The 18,853-nt window shown below is 42.6% G+C and overlaps 1 protein-coding gene across 3 annotated transcripts in view; it reads right to left on the bottom strand.

The window, feature by feature from the left end:
- Positions 1–18,853, bottom strand: part of LOC137428873 (F-box/LRR-repeat protein 2) — a 120,077-nt gene that overhangs the window by 64,893 nt on the left and 36,331 nt on the right. For 2 of the 3 annotated variants that reach the window (XM_068118714.2, XM_068118718.2), the window contains one exon: positions 2,126–2,180. In XM_068118714.2, coding sequence (XP_067974815.2) covers positions 2,126–2,180 — 55 coding nt within the window. Of the gene's footprint in view, positions 1–2,125; positions 2,181–6,805; positions 6,856–18,853 lie in introns of those variants that run through there. The other variant, XM_068118717.2, reaches the window with a different exon arrangement.

The following is an 18,853-nucleotide window of genomic DNA, read 5'->3' as shown; positions in this document are numbered from 1 at the left end:
TATCTGTAATAAATTAAATTGTGAAACGTTTTCCTTTCTCTCTGTCCGTGAATGTCTCTTCTCAATTGATCCGGCATTGTTCGTATCCAGTTTTAACATCGACTGTAACGGCTTTAGCATCCCTCTGGCGGTGACCAATGGTTTTGCTCGGCCGTGTAAATTTCCATCTAAGGACAGAGGAAACCGCCGGAGGGTACGTACGGTACGTTCTCCAATTGGCATTCGTAGTTGCTAATTCACAACCTGCTAAGCACGAAGTTATTCGTGCACAGCAGCCGCAGGTCCGGTAAGTTCGGGAGGGAATGGAGGTTAACCCCCTCGTAGTAAACCCGAACCCCGGACCCTAACGCATTCGGTGTCTTTCGGTGTCTTGGAGCGGAATTCCTCCGAACACCGTAACAATTTAGTGCCGGCAGTGAGATTCCCCTCTGGAAACCATAACAAAATCGGTGTTCAGGAGTGGGATATCCGGCCACCGTCCGTAACAGTATGATAAAATATCGCAAAAACGGAAAACATCGAAACACGTTAAATTCTCCTAAATGAAGTGGAATGAAAAAGAGGAAAGTCGATTGACAAATCACCTTTGGACGCATATCAGAAAGGCAATCGATGGAAAAGTATGCCTTAAAATCAAAATTATTTATTTTTATAAACAAACTTCAAGACTTGTGGAAGAGTTAAACAGGCAGGGTTAGAATGTGGCGTAACAACGGTGTGATAAGTGAGAAGCAGACATTATGTTACAGATCGAGATCAAGGATAACGAATGGCAAATCGATCGATGTAGTATTAAAAGACAAGGTGACAAAATAAATTATTGGATGAAGATGGAGATAACATTTCACACAAGTCATAAAAAGTGGAAAAGAGGCACAAGTGGGGGAAAATAATCAGAAAAAAAAATTGTTGTGCGGGGAAGGAGGGAGAGACCTCAGACTGTACCAGGCCCTCTCGTGTTTCTAAAGCAACAATGGGTGGCAAACAATATTGAATGCTCCTGAGTCTGCATCTAAAAAAGCTACCGTGAGCTCAAGTTTGATGATTTATCGTCGTTTGGAGCACGTCCAATATCCGTCGATCACGGGGAAAATGAAGAATGACCAAGTCGGTTGCAATTACAGAATTTATTAGTTTCCTTTTGATGAGAAGCCAGTCGACTTACCTGCACTATTCTTAGGAAATGGGACAATGTGTCTTGTATGCCAAAGGAAAGCAGACGGCTTTTGAAGTTGGAGGGAAGGGTACATGGGTGGTAAGAAAGAGGAAGCATGGTGAGACATAAAGTGTTTAAGAAGAAGAAGAAGAAGGTGCACAGGAATATTTACCTCCGCCACCAAAGGTAGTTGGAGGTTATGTTTCACCCCTATCTGTCTGTAGGTCTGTAGGTCACCCCTGTAGGTCTGTTTTTAGTCCGTTTGTTTGTTTGTTTGTGAACAAAATATCTCAAAAAGTTGTGGACAGATTCGGAAGAAATTTGGCAGAGATGTAGCTTATGTGACAAGGACGAAATGATTAGATTTTGGTGAAGATCCAGATTCGGATCCGGCTACTAAAAAATTTAAGTGATTCTTCACCATTGGGAGATAGGGCCAAAAACGATACAACACAACACAACAACATGCATTTTAAGGCCATGTTCCCTGCTAGAGCGGGGGTTAGCCTGCTAGAGCGGGGGTTAGCGGGGGTTAGCCAAAAACGATACAAAGCAGGATATCTCAAAAAGTTGTGGACAGATTTGGACGAAACTTGGTGAACCGATTGGGTGTCTGACAAGGACGATTCGATTCGAATTTTGGTGAAGATCTGAATATGGATTCGGATATGAGAATTATTTAATTTTTCAAGTTATTCTTCACCATCGGGAGACAGGGCCTAAAACGATACATAGCAGGATATCTCAAAAAGTTATGGATGGTGATTCCTATGATTGATTTTGATTAAATGTGATTCTGTATTGTGATTTTCTGGTCTACTCTGAGATATAAAACGTAAACTGTTCACCAGGCAGAGGTATGCTCTCAACTGAGTGCCGTTCCAGTTTGGGCTGTAATGATACTGACGGTAGTACTGGTCTTGTAGGTGATCATATGTGTGAGTGGTGGGCAAATGCTGAAATCCTTACCTTGGAAACTTGGGCACAACGGCAAAGTGAGACTACGTCCAGATACGAGAATATCCTGCAATGGAATGTAAGAAGGAAAGACATTGGTAGAGAGTCAGAGAAAGGAGAAGAGGGCACTGCATGCGACAAGAATACAGAGAAAACAACAAGTGATCGTATCCTTAAGCTTTACCTAGAGTAAAAAAACAACAACAATATAGGTGTTCATCAATAACCAGCCCAAACTGCACATTAAAAATGGGACATGGAGATATTACAGATAAATATAATATATAAATAAATATGTAAATAAATTATTCCAGGTACCACCTGGAATTTCCAGGTACCACCTGGAATTATTCCAGGTTTCCCAGTGATGGGAAAGTGTATAAATAAATAATTGAAGGTGGTATGTTCATCATGGAGATGGCAAAAGGTATATAAAGAAAATAACTCCCGATGGTAAATCAGTGGCAGAAATGGTAAAATGTATATTAATAAATAATGGTTCCTGAAAGCAATAAACAGTCATGGACTATACTATCCCAAAATTTCAAAATTAGCTCCGATCCCAAAACAATTCGAGGTGCCTCATCCACAGTTGTCATTGCATGCATGCGTCAAATATGAGAGAAAGGTGTCGAGTCATTATTGAGTAGAGGCTTCGGAAGGACGCATGGACAGTACCCAATGTAAGGGCTGTCAGCCGGGCCGACATCCATTTGGGGCAAACTAGAAAGTAATAAAACCACAACAAAATGCACCAGAAATGAAATTGCACGAACACAATCCAGAAATAACACAGTTATACAAAAATGAAATAAACAACACCGCGCTCCGACAGTCACCATGAAAGTTTCTAAAACCTGTTACATGCCATTGAAAACGTCCAGGTAGTCCAAGTAATGTGAATCCAGGAAGTGTTCCAGTGTTACACGTGAGAGGTTCAGGTTTCCATTGGATGGAGAATGGAAATCTCAAGCACCAACAGCAGGTTTGTGTGAAGGAACATACACTACATGACCAAAAGTATGCGGACACCCCTACTAATTAGTGGATTAGGCTGTTTCAGCCACACCTATTGCTGACAGGTATATATAATCAAGCACACAGCCATGCAATCTCCATAGACAAACATTGGCAGTAGAACGGACCGTACTGAAGAGCTCAGTTTTTTTTTTTTTGTTTTTTTTTTGATATACAGAGTTGAGGCTCGTGAAAGAGCTAACATTTATCAAACAAACAAATCAAACAAACAAGTAAACAAAGTATATAAAAAGGGGAGCGGTCGACAAGATGGGGAGAGAAGGGGAGGAAGCACACAAAATGGGAAATGTGGCACCGTCATAGGATGCCACCTTTCCAACAAGTCAGTTCGTCAAATTTCTGCCCTGTTAGAGCTGCCCCGGTCAACTGTAAGTGCTGTCATTGTGAAGTGGAAACATCTAGGACCAACAACAGCTCAGCCACGAAGTGGTAGTCCACACAAGCTCACAGAACGGGACCGCCAAGGGCTGAAGCACGTAAAAATAGTCAGTCCTCAGTTGCAACACTCACTACCGAGTTCCAAACTGCCTCTGGAAGCATCAACACAACAACTGTTCATCGGAAGCTTCATGAAAAGGGTTTCCATGGCCAAGCAGCCACACACAAGCCGAAGATCACCATGCGCAATGCCAAGCGTCAGCTGGAGTGGTGTAAAGTTCGCCACCATTAGACTCTGGAGCAGTGGAAATGCGTTCTCTGGAGTGATGAATAACGCTTCACCATCTGGTAGTCCGACGGCCTAATCTAGGCTTGGCGGATGCCAGGAGAACGCTACCTACCCGAATGCATAGTGCCAACTGTAAAGTTTGGTGGAGGAGGAAAAATGGTCGGGCTATTTTTCATGGCTTGGGCTCGGCCCCTTAGTTCCAGTGAAGGGAAATCTTGACGCTCCAGCATACAATGACATTCTAGACAATTGTGTGCTTCCAACTTTGTGGCAACAGTTTTGGGAAGGACCTTTCCTGTTTCAGCATGACAATGGCCCCGTGCATAAAGCGAAGTCCATGCAGAAATGGCTTGTCGATATCGGTGTGGAAGAACTTGACTGGCCTGCACAGAGCCCTGACCTCAACCCCATCGAACACCTTTGGGATGAATTGGAATGCCGGCAGTGAGCCAGGCCTAATTGCCCAACATCAGTGCCCGAGCTCACTAATGCTCTTGTGGCTGAATGGAAGCAATCCCCGCAGCAATGTTCCAACTTCTAGTGGAAAGCCTTCCCAGAGAGTGGATACTGTTATAGCAGCAAAGGGAGGACCAACTCCATATTAATGCCCATTATTTTGGAATGAGATGTTTGATGTTCGGGTGTCCACATACGTTTGGTCATGTAGTGTAAATAATGGTAGATGTGTCATTGTTAAGAGTGCACTCCCTAATCGAGAAGTCATGAACAAAACAGCAACCGTTCAGGTTTTGCATGAAAATCACGTTTTTAATTCACAAATGCTTGTCAAAGAGCAGGTGATAGGTTAGGAAAACTATTTTCGGAATGACGTAGGGAAAAAAGCGTAGAAGTGACGCCCAGACCAGAATTGTGCCCAACAGTAAAGAAACTGCTTCGGCAGCCATATGCATCTGATGATGCAGGAGTGGACCAGTATATTGTTGCAGATCCCATGTTTGTCGACGTACCAAGGGGAGGGGTTAAGACCCCGTTTCCCCACAGACAACAGGTCCACAGGCCGTCGATCGCGGGACGAAACTCGTGCCTGGCGGGTTGCGGAGCAACTCCAATCGCCAATCCCCCAACCACGGGCCGAAGGGTTATCGACCGTGATCTGAATACCTTCGAGACCACATGGCCGGGAAGACCGGGAATTGAACCCCTCGCGATCTCACACCTATTTCAATCAGGTGCGCCGAGCAGGTCGCGCGGGGTGGGTCGTGGTGTTACCCTGCATGATCTACGGACTTAATCGAGCAGCCGAATTTGGTTCCAACGATGCCGGGTCAATGGGGGAAAAGACGCACATGGGCAGGTCGAGAGGAAATACAATGCACACGTTTTATTTACAAAAAGCACAGATGAAGGACGAGAAGCAGACTTAACAATAATTCTTACCTATCTATTCCCAACACAGGCGACTGGCACACTCGCACACGGGGTGAATCACACACCGGTTAGACTTGTACCGGTGGACGTGCGGACGCTGATTCGGGCCCAGCAGTTCCTGCGCGTGGCATACGGATCGATCCGGTAGACAGCACGAAGGAGGCTCAGCACGGAGGACGACCCAGCACGGAGGATGACCCAGCACAGAGAACGGCGAGCTCGGAGGAAGGTCAGCTCGGAGAACGATCAGCATGGAGGACGACCCAGCACAGAGAAGGAACCAGCTTGGAGAACGAACCAGCACGGAGGACGGCCAGCTCGGAGGAAGGTCAGCTCGGAGAATGATCAGCACGGAGGACAACCCAGCACGGAGAAATAACCAGCCTGGGCTGCGATCAGTACAGAACTTTTTGGGGGGTGGGGGAGGAGGGGATGCCCTTCTGGAAGGTTCCACGGCCTACCATGCCTTTCTGGAAGGTTCCACGGCCTACCACTGGTCACTGTTAGTCACGTGCGGTCTTTCAGCCCCGCCTCCTTCTGGAAGGTTCCATGGGCTACCATTGGCCGATGTTGGTCAGGTGCGGTCATTCCTCCTTCTGGAAGGTTCCACGGCCCACCATTGGCCGATGTTGGTCACGTGCGGTCGTTCATTCAGCCCCGCCTCCCTCTGGAAGGTGTCACGGCCTATGCTCGCCCACCCATGAACCAACGTCTTCTTTGAGGGGTTAGAATCCTGCCTAACTCAACGCATATATGCTTTAATTTCTACACAATGGAAAGGGAGCTAATCTTTACATTTAATAAGAAATAACTGCCTAATGCAGGCTACATGTTGTCATGTAATTAACTAGAGGGGGTGTCTTTTATTGCTCAACCGTAACAATATCAGATAGTACGCTAGTACTCTCTATGTAGGGATGGCGCGAGCTCAAAGCTGCTTGTAGTGAGTACAATAGTGCTCACAGACGAGTTTAAAGCTGCTTGTAGTGAGCACAATAGCGCTGACAGAGACGAGCTCAAAGCTGCTTGTAGTGAGTACAATAGTGCTCATAGAGACGAGGTCAAAGCTGCTTTTAAAAGATACCACATTGCTCACAGCAATATAATAAAAGCTGTTCGTCATGTGTACTACAGTACTCACAGACAAAGAACTAGCTGCTCGTCGTGCACACTATCTAATGAAGGCCAAGTCTATTCTAAAGTGTGCTCGGACACGTCACACGAAGAACAGAGCCCAGCGTTGTGTAGACATGAGGCGGAGGTATGAACTAGCTGAACCTAAGCCTCATGCAAAGCATCAGTATGTTATTGAGGTGAGCAGGAAACTACTCTGCAATGCTGAAGCTTTAGTCAAAGCTTTCAAAAAGAAGCACCCAAATATATCCAAAACAATGACTAGTTACCCTTGTAAGAAAGCTGTGTCATCTCTAGCAGCTATGTGATTGGTAAACAAGGCCCTTCAGATGCATAAGCAGTATGCTGGGGTCTTGCTTCAGGCTATCAGGTCAATGTGTAGCCTTGAGATAAAAGAAAGGGGAGACTTTGGTGAGGGTTTGCACTGTGCTCATAATGAGCCATTCTTTTATGAGGCAGCCTACCTGTTTAATGTGGAAGGTAATACTGTTGCAGCTAAGTCCATCTACCTGAGAAACACGGGCAGTCATTATGATGGGGTCATCTCAACTAAAGAGGTTCGCAGTGCAAGTGCTAACCCACCTGGGAAAAACAAACGCACCAATTCACAGCAAAATGTCAATGATGGAAAGTCAGACAAGAAAAATAAACCTGTTAATAGCAGTAACCCCCAGACAGCCAATATATAGGAATGGCCTGGCCTGATCATAGGTACTATTCCATCACTGAGGAATGGCAGCGCTCAGCTTGCAATATGCTCGGGTCTCGTTTTCATCAGGTCCAATGGTATGAGTTGTGGTGGTCCAGATGTGATTCTTACATGTCCAGACCATCACAGATTTCAAAAAATCAAAGGCGACGGCAACTGTTTATTTCGCTCATTTGCACATATCATCACTGGCTCGCAACAACAACATGGAGCTGTGTGTTCTGCAATTGTCACACACTTGTCTGATATTGAGCCAGTCATACTTCCCACTGGTGTGTCCAGTGTTGAAGCCTACATAAGAGCTTCTCGTATGGACAGTGCAAGTACTTGGGGTACAGAAAACGAAATTCTTACTCTCGCACATCTGCTGAATACCCCAGTGTATGTGTACAACAACGAGAGTATGGATTGGGTAAGGTACTCCCCTATGCATGTTGATGAAAATTTGCATAAAAATGTCACGCAGATGGCTATGTACATCAGGCTGCAGCATGATCACTTTGATGTTGTTCTCTCGACTGCAAATCCACAGTAACTATTTTGGCCGTTTCTAAGTGCAGGTCATTGTGTGGCATGAGGCTGGATGAAGACATTACTCTTTGAGAAACGAGCAATAAGACAGAGCTGCAAGATACAGTCAGGGTTACGTAACACAATATTGGAACACATGTGCAGTGTTTGACATTGCTGACTAAGATATCTTGACACTTTTGCTCCAAGATTGGGTATCCTCTGAGTACCATATACCATTGTGTTATTACACATTGTAAAAAATTACAGAAACAGGTGATTAATAAAATTTATGATAAATTAAAAAGGCAATGTAGGGATGACAAACTACAGTCTAAAAAAGATCCGAAACAAGATAGGGATGATGTTGGTTTAGAGAGTAGCTAACAGTATTGCCATCACATAACAATCCCTACATCACTGCCTCATTTACACTTCATCAGTTATTGCTTCAAGCTTCCACAACACTCCACTGGTTACACCAGTACTTGATTACTCTTGTAGTGTAGCCACATAATGAGACTGTACAAACTAGCAGTCCGAGTATAATGTTATAATATCAGTACATGATCATCAACTTCTTACAAACTGCAAGGACATCTCCAATTTGTGATTGGTTACTCTAAGTTGATTTAAAAAAAAGTAGGGAAGACAACTGAAGCTGCAAGAAGTCCCTGAAATTATACAGGAGCTTCTAATACTTCTAGCTCGGCCTAGCCCTAGACAATAGTCTGGAGGCAGTGATGTAGGGATTGTTATGTGATGGTAATACTCTCAGCTACTCTCCAAACCAACATCATCCCTATATTGTTTAGGACCTTTTTTAGACTGTAGTTTGTCATCCCGACATTGCCTTTTTAATTTAGCATAAATTTTTTTATTCACTTGTGTATACACATATATAATAATAATAATTGTACACCGCTCCTTTCCTATGCCATCTCCAGGCATTGCAAATCGTCATTGCCAGGCACCAAAGGGGGCTCGGCAGTGACGCACGCTGAAAGAGAGTACTCAGTTTTCACTCTGGTTTCTTTCTTGTTTGTTTTCTTTCTTGTTGTACACCGCTCCTTTCCTATGCCATCTCCAGGCATTGCAAATCGTCATTGCCGGGCACCAAAGGGGGCTCGGCAGTGACGCACGCTGAAAAAGAGTACTGTTTTCACTCTGGTTTCTTGTTTTCTTTCTTGCTTTCTTGTTTGTTTGTCCGGACGATATCTCAGCCATCCTTTGAGCTAGGAAGCTGAAATTTCGGCACAATAGTGAGCAAGTCCTTTGTCAAAAACGGTATTTTTTTTTTTTGATTAATCAATAAATTGAGGAGTTATTTAATTATTAGCGATTAATTAAGTACTTATTTAATTAATCAAATTTCCTTTCTCTTCTGACCATTAACTCAGGCACCTTTTGAGTTAGGAAGCTGATATTTGGACATGCCAATGACCAGGTGATTTGGCTGCAAAGGATATTTTTGATTTATTAATTAATCAATTAATCGATTAATTATTTAATTATTCGATTAATGACAAAAAAATTTTTTTTTTTTTAAGTTACAGACTCTGATGAAATAGTGGTAGTTTATGTGTTCTCTGACCAAATTGATTAATAATTTAATTTTTTTATGATTATTATTTATTTATTTTCATTATTAATCATTTATTTATTTTCTTTCTCATTTGGCCAATATCTCAGGCACCTTTTGAGCTGGGAAGCTAATATTTGGACATGAGTGACCAAGTGATGTGGCTATCAAGGATATTTTTGATTTATTGATTAATCATTTCATCTATTAATTATTTATTGATTAATCGATTAATTATTTATTGAGTAATCAATTAATTATTTAATTTTTTATAAATGACTTATTTAATTAAATTTCTAAAAGATACATCTTCGGATGAAGCACTAGTGGTTTAGTTATGCGATTAGCCAATTGATTATGAAAATATTTTGTGATAATCTTTTATTGATTTTAATTATACAATTAATCAATCAATTAGTGTACACCTCTCCCTCCCAATGCAGCCTCAATGAGCTGCACTGCGGTATTGCCGGGCGCCAGAGGCGCCCCGGCAATGCCGCGCTGCAGCATATTTAATTATTTGGCATGGGGCGGTGTACTTTGAATGTATCTGTACTTGTTGTACACCGCTCCTTTCCTATGCCATCTCCAGGCATTGCAAATCGTCATTGCCGGGCACCAAAGGGGGCTCGCTCGGCAGTGACGCATGCTGAAAGAGAGTACTCAGTTTTCACTCTGGTTTCTTTCTTGTTTTCTTTCTTTCTTGTTTGTTTGTTTTCTTTCTTGGTTGTCCGGACGATATCTCAGCCATCCTTTGAGCTAGGAAGCTGAAATTTCGGCACAAGAGTGAGCAAGTCCTTTCTCAAAAACGGTATTTTTTTTTTTTGATTAATCAATAAATTGAGGAGTTATTTAATTATTAGCAATTAATTAAGTACTTATTTAATTAATCAAATTTCCTTTCTCTTCTGACCATTAACTCAGGCACCTTTTGAGTTAGGAAACTGATATTTGGACATGCCAATGACCAGGTGATTTGGCTGCAAAGGATATTTTTGATTTATTAATTAATCAATTAATCGATTAATTATTTAATTATTTGATTAATGACAAAAACTTTTTTTTTTTAAAGTTACACATTCTGATGAAATAGTGGTAGTTTATGTGTTCTCTGACCAACTTGATTAATAATTTAATTTTTTTATGATTATTATTTATTTATTTTCATTATTAATCATTTATTTATTTTCTTTCTCATTTGGCCAATATCTCAGGCACCTTTTGAGCTGGGAAGCTAATATTTGGACATGAGTGACCAAGTGATGTGGCTATCAAGGATATTTTTGATTTATTGATTAATCATTTCATCTATTAATTATTTATTGATTAATCGATTAATTATTTATTGAGTAATCAATTAATCAATTAATCGATTAATTATTTAATTATTTGATTAATGACAAAAAATTTTTTTTTTTTTAACGTTACAGATTCTGATGAAATAGTGGTATAGACTAGAGGCAAAATCTGAAAAGGGGCCTAGAAATCACTTTAGGGAGTACGGAATGTTAGGAGCTGGCATCCATGTCAGACTGTTAAAGTGGTTCATAGTGAACATATTTCAAGTGGATGCCCATCAAATTTGGCCTTTTTAAATATTATACAGCCAAAACAAAGTGGCCGCCATTATCGAAAACTCCGAAAACTCCGGATTGTAATAAAATTACACAACTTTGTATTTATACAGGATAACAATGAAATTTGCTGTATTTGGACATATTATAATAATACACACATCTTCCTCAAACGATCTAAGTGATATTTTATCTATTTCTTTCCCTATGGAGAGACAAACATGAAAAAATGCTCTGAAAATCTAAGAAAATTACATCTTGATGCATTATATTGAGCTTGTACAAATGTACGGACATACTTTGATGAAGTTCGTTTGATTTTAAAAAAAAACTGTGTTGGGATAATATTAACATCAGTCTTCGGTGGTGTAGTCCGAGTCATCTTGGGCACTGTTCAAAGGATTCCGACACGTTCCGTCAGCGCAACCACAACCAGCGGTACATCTTAGCTCCTTAAGACGACAACTGCATCTGTGAGATTCGCAATTCTTACACTGGCATTGTGTAAGCTTGAGGTAAACCTCTGGAAATGGTTTATCACTCATCAAAAGAAGGAAGTATATTTCCAGTTGTACCGTCCTTGTTCCATCCATTTCCCACCGGGGAAGATATATCTGGTTGTGCGATCAGTGAAGAGAGCCAAATTGTACACTGATGGTGTGCTCGCTTGATATGCAGCTTCAGAGAAGATCGGGTTGGTGGCAACTTCTCTGGTTCTTTGTGACCTTTGAGGAACATTTTGAAACGCACATCATTGATGTTTGTGTTGTTATCATTGTTTGAATACAGTCTGCAGATGAAGCTCTCTACATCTGTCAGTGTTCTTTCAGTAAGTGTGCCGTGTCCGAGCCCGTCCAATAAGGGACAGTTCTTGATGAACGTTTTCCATGCTATTGTTTTGCCAATGCCACAAAATTGACTGACTGTGTCGCAGCCCGAGAGGGCATGGAATGCTGGAAGATTGTGGCGGGGAGCTGGATCAAGGTCTACAGCGTGCACAGCAACAAAGCTCCGTTGCTTCGCTGTTCCCGTTTGCAACCAAAGCTCTCCAGATAAGTCACTGGCAAAGTGAACGAGGAGAACAAGGACGTCTGTGTCCCTGGAACAAATGATCAGACGCTCAAACCCAAGATCTGTCACAGACTTGGCGTGTAACAATATTCTGGTATCAGCTTCATCGTGGTTTGATTTGAGGGAGTTGACGTCCGTTCCACGGGATGACTCAACCGCCGTTCGGTCATGGAATCCGCCAGATGTCACGACTTCACGATTCGGTTGAGTCGACCTTGCTTGACGAATGAGCTCCATGCTCAAAAAGTGTTCCAGGTCTTGCTTGTTTTCTGGGAGGTCAATAAATTGCCTCCAGTTGACGGGTAATGGCACATCCCTGTTGTCCACTTTGCGACGTATTGGCCGGGTTTTCCCGGTCCGTAAAATCCGAGTGGTGTCCTTGATGGTATGTGCTTCATACCTATCAAACACAACGTCAACTCTGGAGCAAGTGTCACTGAAGTGACTGAAGACAGAGGCTACGAACCGGTCTGCGAGTTGTCCAAAATTGTGGGCATTTGCAGGTTTGCCGATTGCTTGAACAAGTGCCTGGCCATCGATGATTACACACGTTTTCAGATTTGCTGTCGGCGGCTCTTTCTCTACAGTTGTTCTTGTCTGAAGGATATTTCCGAGAGCTGCTTTGTTTGTGGATCGCATTGCTCCGGATGTGTCTGCAAGTGATAGAGGAACCGGCGAAAGTTCATGGCTGAGGATTTCCTTCAGGTCCACCTCGCGTCCAGCTTCTTTTGAAACAAGCAAGTGTTGAAAGAGGTTACGGTCTGCTTTGACGAGTTTTTGTTTCAGAGTCGAATTTTTGTTCTGGACCTGATACATGCTTTTCAGCGTCAGGCTTTTCGACTGTCTGAGCTTGTCATGGAATCCCACTTTTTTCGTGATGAGACGTAAGCCCACAAATTCTTTCAATTTGTCTTGCCCTTGTGCATGTGCTGTCAGAAGACATTCCGTTATTTGAGGAGAAGCTACATCTCGAGTGGCCAGGCTAACGACAGCTAGATTTTGGTGTTGAAAAATGCCGAATTTCTTCAGTTGGTCGACAATCTTCTGAACATCTTCCTTGTCCCGCTTTAGTCTTGAGGGTCCGGCTTCTTTTACATAAGAAGGGTTGTAGTCTTCATCTGTAGCATGCATGTCCAACATGGCGCTTGTGTTGTCTACTATTCTGCTCCGTTCGTTGAATCTGAGGCACCATTGATCTCTTGCTCCTTCTGATCTCGTTATTCCTACAAGACCACCGGCAACTTTGCCGACTTTGTTGACGTGCTCTAAGGCTTGATCCGTCGATAGCTGATTGAATGTGTTATTGGTTGTCTTGACCACAAAATTTCCATTCATGAACTCCTGGTGAACATTGGGGTGGCTTGTTTCAAGGATCATAATGTCAGCAAGATAAACTGCCCCCCAGCGAGTGTAGTTTGCGTGGTCATACTGAGCAAACCAGGGTAACATTGCAGCAAAGGACGATTTATGTAGGTTCCAATTTCCAGTTCTCTCTGCACGCAGGAACAGCAACAAGATGGAGATCATTTTGATGTACGTCACCCAAAATCTGGTAGTGGGTGGTTGTGTCTCTTGGAAGTCGTCCAACAGTCTTGTTATTCTGGAGTGCTGAACTGCGTCTTTCAGTGCTTTGACTTTGTTGCTGGTCACATCTCGCTCATTGTGTGCTTCCAAAGCTTCTACGACGTGGACTGATAATGTTTGGAGCTCAACTTCTTCTACTTGGTGATCTTTAGCCCATACGATTAATGTCGGCCAGAGTGTTTTCCAAACAGCTTCAAATGTTAGCTTGTGTGCACGAATAGCCCGGTTGTACGATTTGGCCTGCATGTTATTTTGAGCTGTATTCTCTCCAAAAACGGAACTCTCCGCCCACACCTCCGTAAGACCAGAGTCTGCAAAATGATTTCCAATCACACACATGAAATTCTTGACAATGTGGAACCCCCCAAGTCGCAAGAATATCGTTTTGCATTCATTACTGTTTGCCCACTGTATTTCCTTGGCCTTGCAGTACAGCTGCTGGTCCAGAGTAATGACTGTGGACTGGCCAGGATTTATAATGTTGGAAATCCTCAGGCATCGCATCATAACTGTCCACAGCGTGTCGTTCTCGTGGGCCGGGGCGTTGAGGAGCGGCAAATACCCGATTGTGCAGAGCTCGTGTTTGTCTTGTGTTGTAACTTGGTTGAACCCGGTCCACGCTGGCACATCGTCACTGTTAGAGCCATAGATGCGAGAGAGAATCCAGGCCATATCTCGGGCAGAAGCTTCGTCAGACACCTGATCATCTGGGGTAAACATCGTCTCATTCAAGGTGGCTGTGAATTTAGGATCTTCTCGAGAAGATTGGCGAGTGACTTTCTCCAAACGATGAAGTTCGGGAGGGACCTTCAAGGACCTTGACTTTCCAAGAGGAAGTACTTCCTGTTGCTGATGTTGAGGGGTCCCTCTCTGGTAAACTACCATCTGCGTCGCATGAAACGTCCCCATACCATCTAACGTTTCTTCGATAATGTCGATGTTATCAGCAGCGTATTGGCAAAACTTGTTGGATGATATATTTGAAGGGACAGGAGTATTGTTGCAATCTGCGAAGTGTTGCAGATTTTGAACTCCAAGAGTTGTGTCCAGTCTACGTATCTGGTCATAGCTGGGATAGTGTCCTGCGTGATGGATGAGTTCAATCAACGATTTTGAACGTGTTGCCTGATGAATTGCTAGGCCAAGTCCAACGTGTTTTGGTGTGAGCGTTTTGTGCTTCGACACTGCGTAGACTAGGTCTTGACTTATGCTCAAAGCAGTTCGCTTCACAAATTTATCGTCAGCCTGTCCGTCCACTTCCCCAGACAGCAAAATACTGAGGAATAGAAACAAGCTCTCCGGTACAATCTTTTCGGCACTCTCCTTACTAACTGACGTGCAATTATTTAGGCCTGGACGAGAACTGATGTCACCTCTAATGCGTAACGCGCAGTGATGCAAGGTCAACAACTCTTCTGTCTCTGAGCGCGAGAACTGGGTTGGCCTAAGATCATCCATATTTCTCTTTGTCTCCATTTCATCCGAACGCCTTTTCTGTGTCTGAACAGCGATCTTAGATGACAGTGTGGAAAACAACAATTGTGGTTGATGTGGATCGAGTTGAGGTACAAAGTTGATCTGTCCTGGAAGAAGTCGGTGTAGTTTCTCTTTGAGGCGGGATTTATTGTCCCGGTATGGTCCAGCGTCAATGCCGAATTTGCTGAGCAAAGACCTGTACCTTTCCCAAACGTCTAGAAGCGTATAGATTTCACCTCGGGCCAGTCCAGTCGATACTTCAGATGCGACTTTCTCAAAGCAGATATCTCTGGACGTTTGAGTTGTGCTTGTACTAGATTTCGATGCTTTTCTATTGAACTGTACATAACACTTAAGATGATACCTGGCATCAGCAGCCACGAGATCACTTACTCCTGCCAGGCGACACCGCAACACAGGGTCTGTTTGAGCTCCTTGGAGAATTTTGTCAGAAACATCAAAGGTAGCGACCAAATACGTTTGTTTGCAACTTTTCTCTTGGCAGAAAAAGCACAAATCAGTGTCCATAATGGACAGTTTACTGCGTAGAGATGGTCTCGGTGGTGAACTTGTCTCAGGTGCACTGCTTGAGGTGGCAAGAGTGCTTTCATATTTTTTCCTGAGTCGAGTTATTTTGAACGAACTTGTAAACGTCGAATAGCAGTCTTTGTGATTCAGGACTTCAGTCTGTTTTGTGATTTCCTTAAAGTCAATGTTTTGAATTCTTTCAACAGTGTGCCAGTTCTCAGAGTCATTGTACTTCTTGCGCTCTGCAGCGGCTTCACGGACTCTTTGAATTCCGGCGTCTCCGAGGTTTCTTTGGGTCTCTGTTTTGACAGAAGATGCAGAGGGTCCAGTCAGTACTTGTGTCAGAACTCCGCTTTTGGCTCTGGCATTTTACCTTGGATTCCATGTTGAAGCTCAACTCAGTTCACCACATCCTGCAAACATCAGAAATTGCATAATATGATAGCCAGTTTCTGCCGGCATTTTTACGTGGCGTCCCGACCGTGCCGTCCCATTACTGCCGTAATGTCGAATCCTATAAAAAATTGAAATTTGTGCAGCCCGACTTCACGATAGCCGGACTGCGGGCTGTAGGTATCAAACTTTTCAATCAGCGTTTTCCCGTCGCAAAGATGTCCGTGTTCAAGCCAAAAAAGATCAATGCTGCACCTGTATAGCTGGTGAAAAGCTGAAGTTCATCTCAAACATCGGTCATCGGTCTGAACATCAGGCAACACTGACGCTGAACGGAAGCGGAAACACCGGAAGTGAAGCTGACCTGATAACGAGGCACTTCCGGCCGCGCCCAACATGGTGGATACGAACAGAAAATACGTGAATCTTTCCATAATGAGTTTCAAGTTTGTGAGAGGTTTAACGCCTAATGATTTGGTGAAATTATGTTTTAAACACATATGCTAAAATCACATTATGCTAAAATAATTTATTATATAATAAATGATTTTAACATGTGATTAAAACATAATATCTTTGCATCAATATATTTAGGACAATTCATATATTTAGAACAATTCATAGGTATCAATGAGATACAAATGCAACATTTCAGAACCATATTTTTGGTAAAGGTTAACATATTTTTCTTAATAGTCAAATCTGACTATTGTATATAAATATGCACATAACTTTATCAAATATGTATAGTTTGGCATGATATTTGCAGGACATCTTACTGGTATCACTGGAGTAAAATATACCAAACTACACAAACATACCCACAGTAAAAGTCAAGATAAGTCGCGTGATTTGAAAATTAACAGAGTTCAGCTTTGAGATGTTTTGTACATTTTTGTGACTGATCTGTATATAACTTTATCAATTCGTTATGGAATGGCCTAATACTTCTTGGACACTTTACTGGTATTGCTGCGATGATATATGTCAAATTTCAGAACCACAGCTTTAGTACAACTGAAGTTATCAGATATTTTCTAAGTTATACATTTTCTATTTGTCCGGCCATTTTGTTTTTGGTATAAAAAAATTAAAAAGGCCCAAATCAATGGGCATCCACCTGAAATATGTTCAGTATGGGTCATATTAACTAGCTGACATGGATGCCTGCTCCTAACATTCCGTACCCCCTGAAGTGGAATTTGAACATTTTTCCACCAGTCTAGTAGTTTATGTGTTCTCTGACCAAATTGATTAATAATTTAATTTTTTTATGATTATTATTTATTTATTTTCATTATTAATCATTTCTTTATTTTCTTTCTCATTTGGCCAATATCTCAGGCACCTTTTGAGCTGGGAAGCTAATATTTGGACATGAGTGACCAAGTGATGTGGCTATCAAGGATATTTTTGATTTATTGATTAATCATTTCATCTATTAATTATTTATTGATTAATCGATTAATTAATCGATCCAATCGGTTCGAGTCTGGTTTCCGGTCTTGCTGGCGACGGTTCGTTTTTTCGCAGGTCTCCACGCTCTCCATCGAAATCGCAGTTAAGTCATTGTTCCAATTTGTATTTTCGTTATAACTGTATTTCTTTTATGGTGTATGTACGTTTATTGTCCCGTCAAAGATTTTCGGTGCAAATCTTTCATACCTGTATTGAAAATCGCGTTAATTCGTGTCGTCTCGAGGTCTTGTACAGTGTACACTGTACAACCTTGAGGCTTTGTTTTTCTCTCAGCGCCTGTCGTTTGTGATCCAATAACTTTCGTTCTCTGTTTTCGCAGTCTTTCCACCCCAAAGCCTACTTCCTTATGTAAATCTCAACTCAAAAAAAAGAAAAAAAAAAGACTACCTTCTCTGTGCTCATTCGTTTATTCATTCTTATTCGTTCGTTCGTTCTTCGACCACGTGTTTCTCCCCCATTTCCCCAGATAGATTGTCAAATTTCAATTCGTTATTTTATCGTCCATGTGATATTGTTTGATTATTGTTAGTTTTGGTTTGAATTTCCTGTAACTCGTAATTAATTAATCGTTTTCTGCCCTTGTGTGTGGCCTTGTAGTTGTACCCCCGTCGGTGTTTTGTTAACTTAAGTGTGTTTTGCTTGGCTCTTGGTTTTTTCCCTTCTACCCCGAACATAATACTGTCTAACGTTCTAATTCCCCACCCCCCCCCCCCCCCAAAAAAAACAAAAAAAAACAAAAACATTTATTTTATTTTCTCCACGTGTACTGTTGTCTCATCCTGTATTTTCTGTCCAGGTGTGCTGTTCGCCCCACCCCCATTATCTCCTTGCCATCCACCGTTTGCCCTGTTCACGTGACTCGTGGCGGTCCCTCTCGGCTCTCCCCCCGTTGGTATTTTTGTGCATATAAGATTGTTCATAGTTCTGTTTAAATATTTTTAAATATGTTTAACCTTTCCCCTTCTGTTTTTTATTCAGTGGTATATTACAACACGCTGTTTTTCTTCCTATTTAAAAGGCTTTTCTCAATTTCCTCTCCAACTCATTCCACTTCAAAAAAAAGAAATTCAATATCTTATACGTCTCCCTCACTACATGGTCTAAATTCACATTCATTCCATCCCTCCTCCATCATCCTGAACCGGATTGCTAACTTGAAAATCACAACAAACCCAATTTGTTATCAATGTTCGTCTTTCATTAATCATCCACTTTCTAAACTCCCCTCTTGCCCCTCCCATCCAAATCCCCCCCCCCCTTGCACCTACACTCCGAAACTTCCCCCTTGCCCCTCCACTCTTAAACTCCCCCCTTGCCCCTCCACTCCTGAACTCCCCCCTTGCCCTTCCCCTCCTAAACTTCCCCTTTGCCCCTCCCCTCCTAATCCCCCCCCTTGCCCCTCCACTCCTGATCTCCCCCCTTTCCCCTTCCCTCCAAAACTCCCCCCTTGCCCCTCCCCTCCTAAACTCCCCCCTCACTCCTCCCCTTCAAAACTCCCCCCCAATCCCTCCCATTCAATTCTCCCCCCATACCATTCCTCTCCAATTCTCTCTCCTCCCCCCTCCTCCTCCAAGCTGCCTCCTCCCCACTTCGTCTCCCTTCTATC

The sequence above is a fragment of the Myxine glutinosa genome, chromosome 6 (assembly GCF_964187855.1).
Source record: "Myxine glutinosa chromosome 6, kmMyxGlut1.1, whole genome shotgun sequence".
Taxonomy (NCBI): Eukaryota; Metazoa; Chordata; class Myxini; order Myxiniformes; family Myxinidae; genus Myxine; species Myxine glutinosa.
The sequence above is the reverse complement of the archived record's forward strand: the minus strand, read 5'-3'. Positions and strand labels throughout refer to the sequence as shown.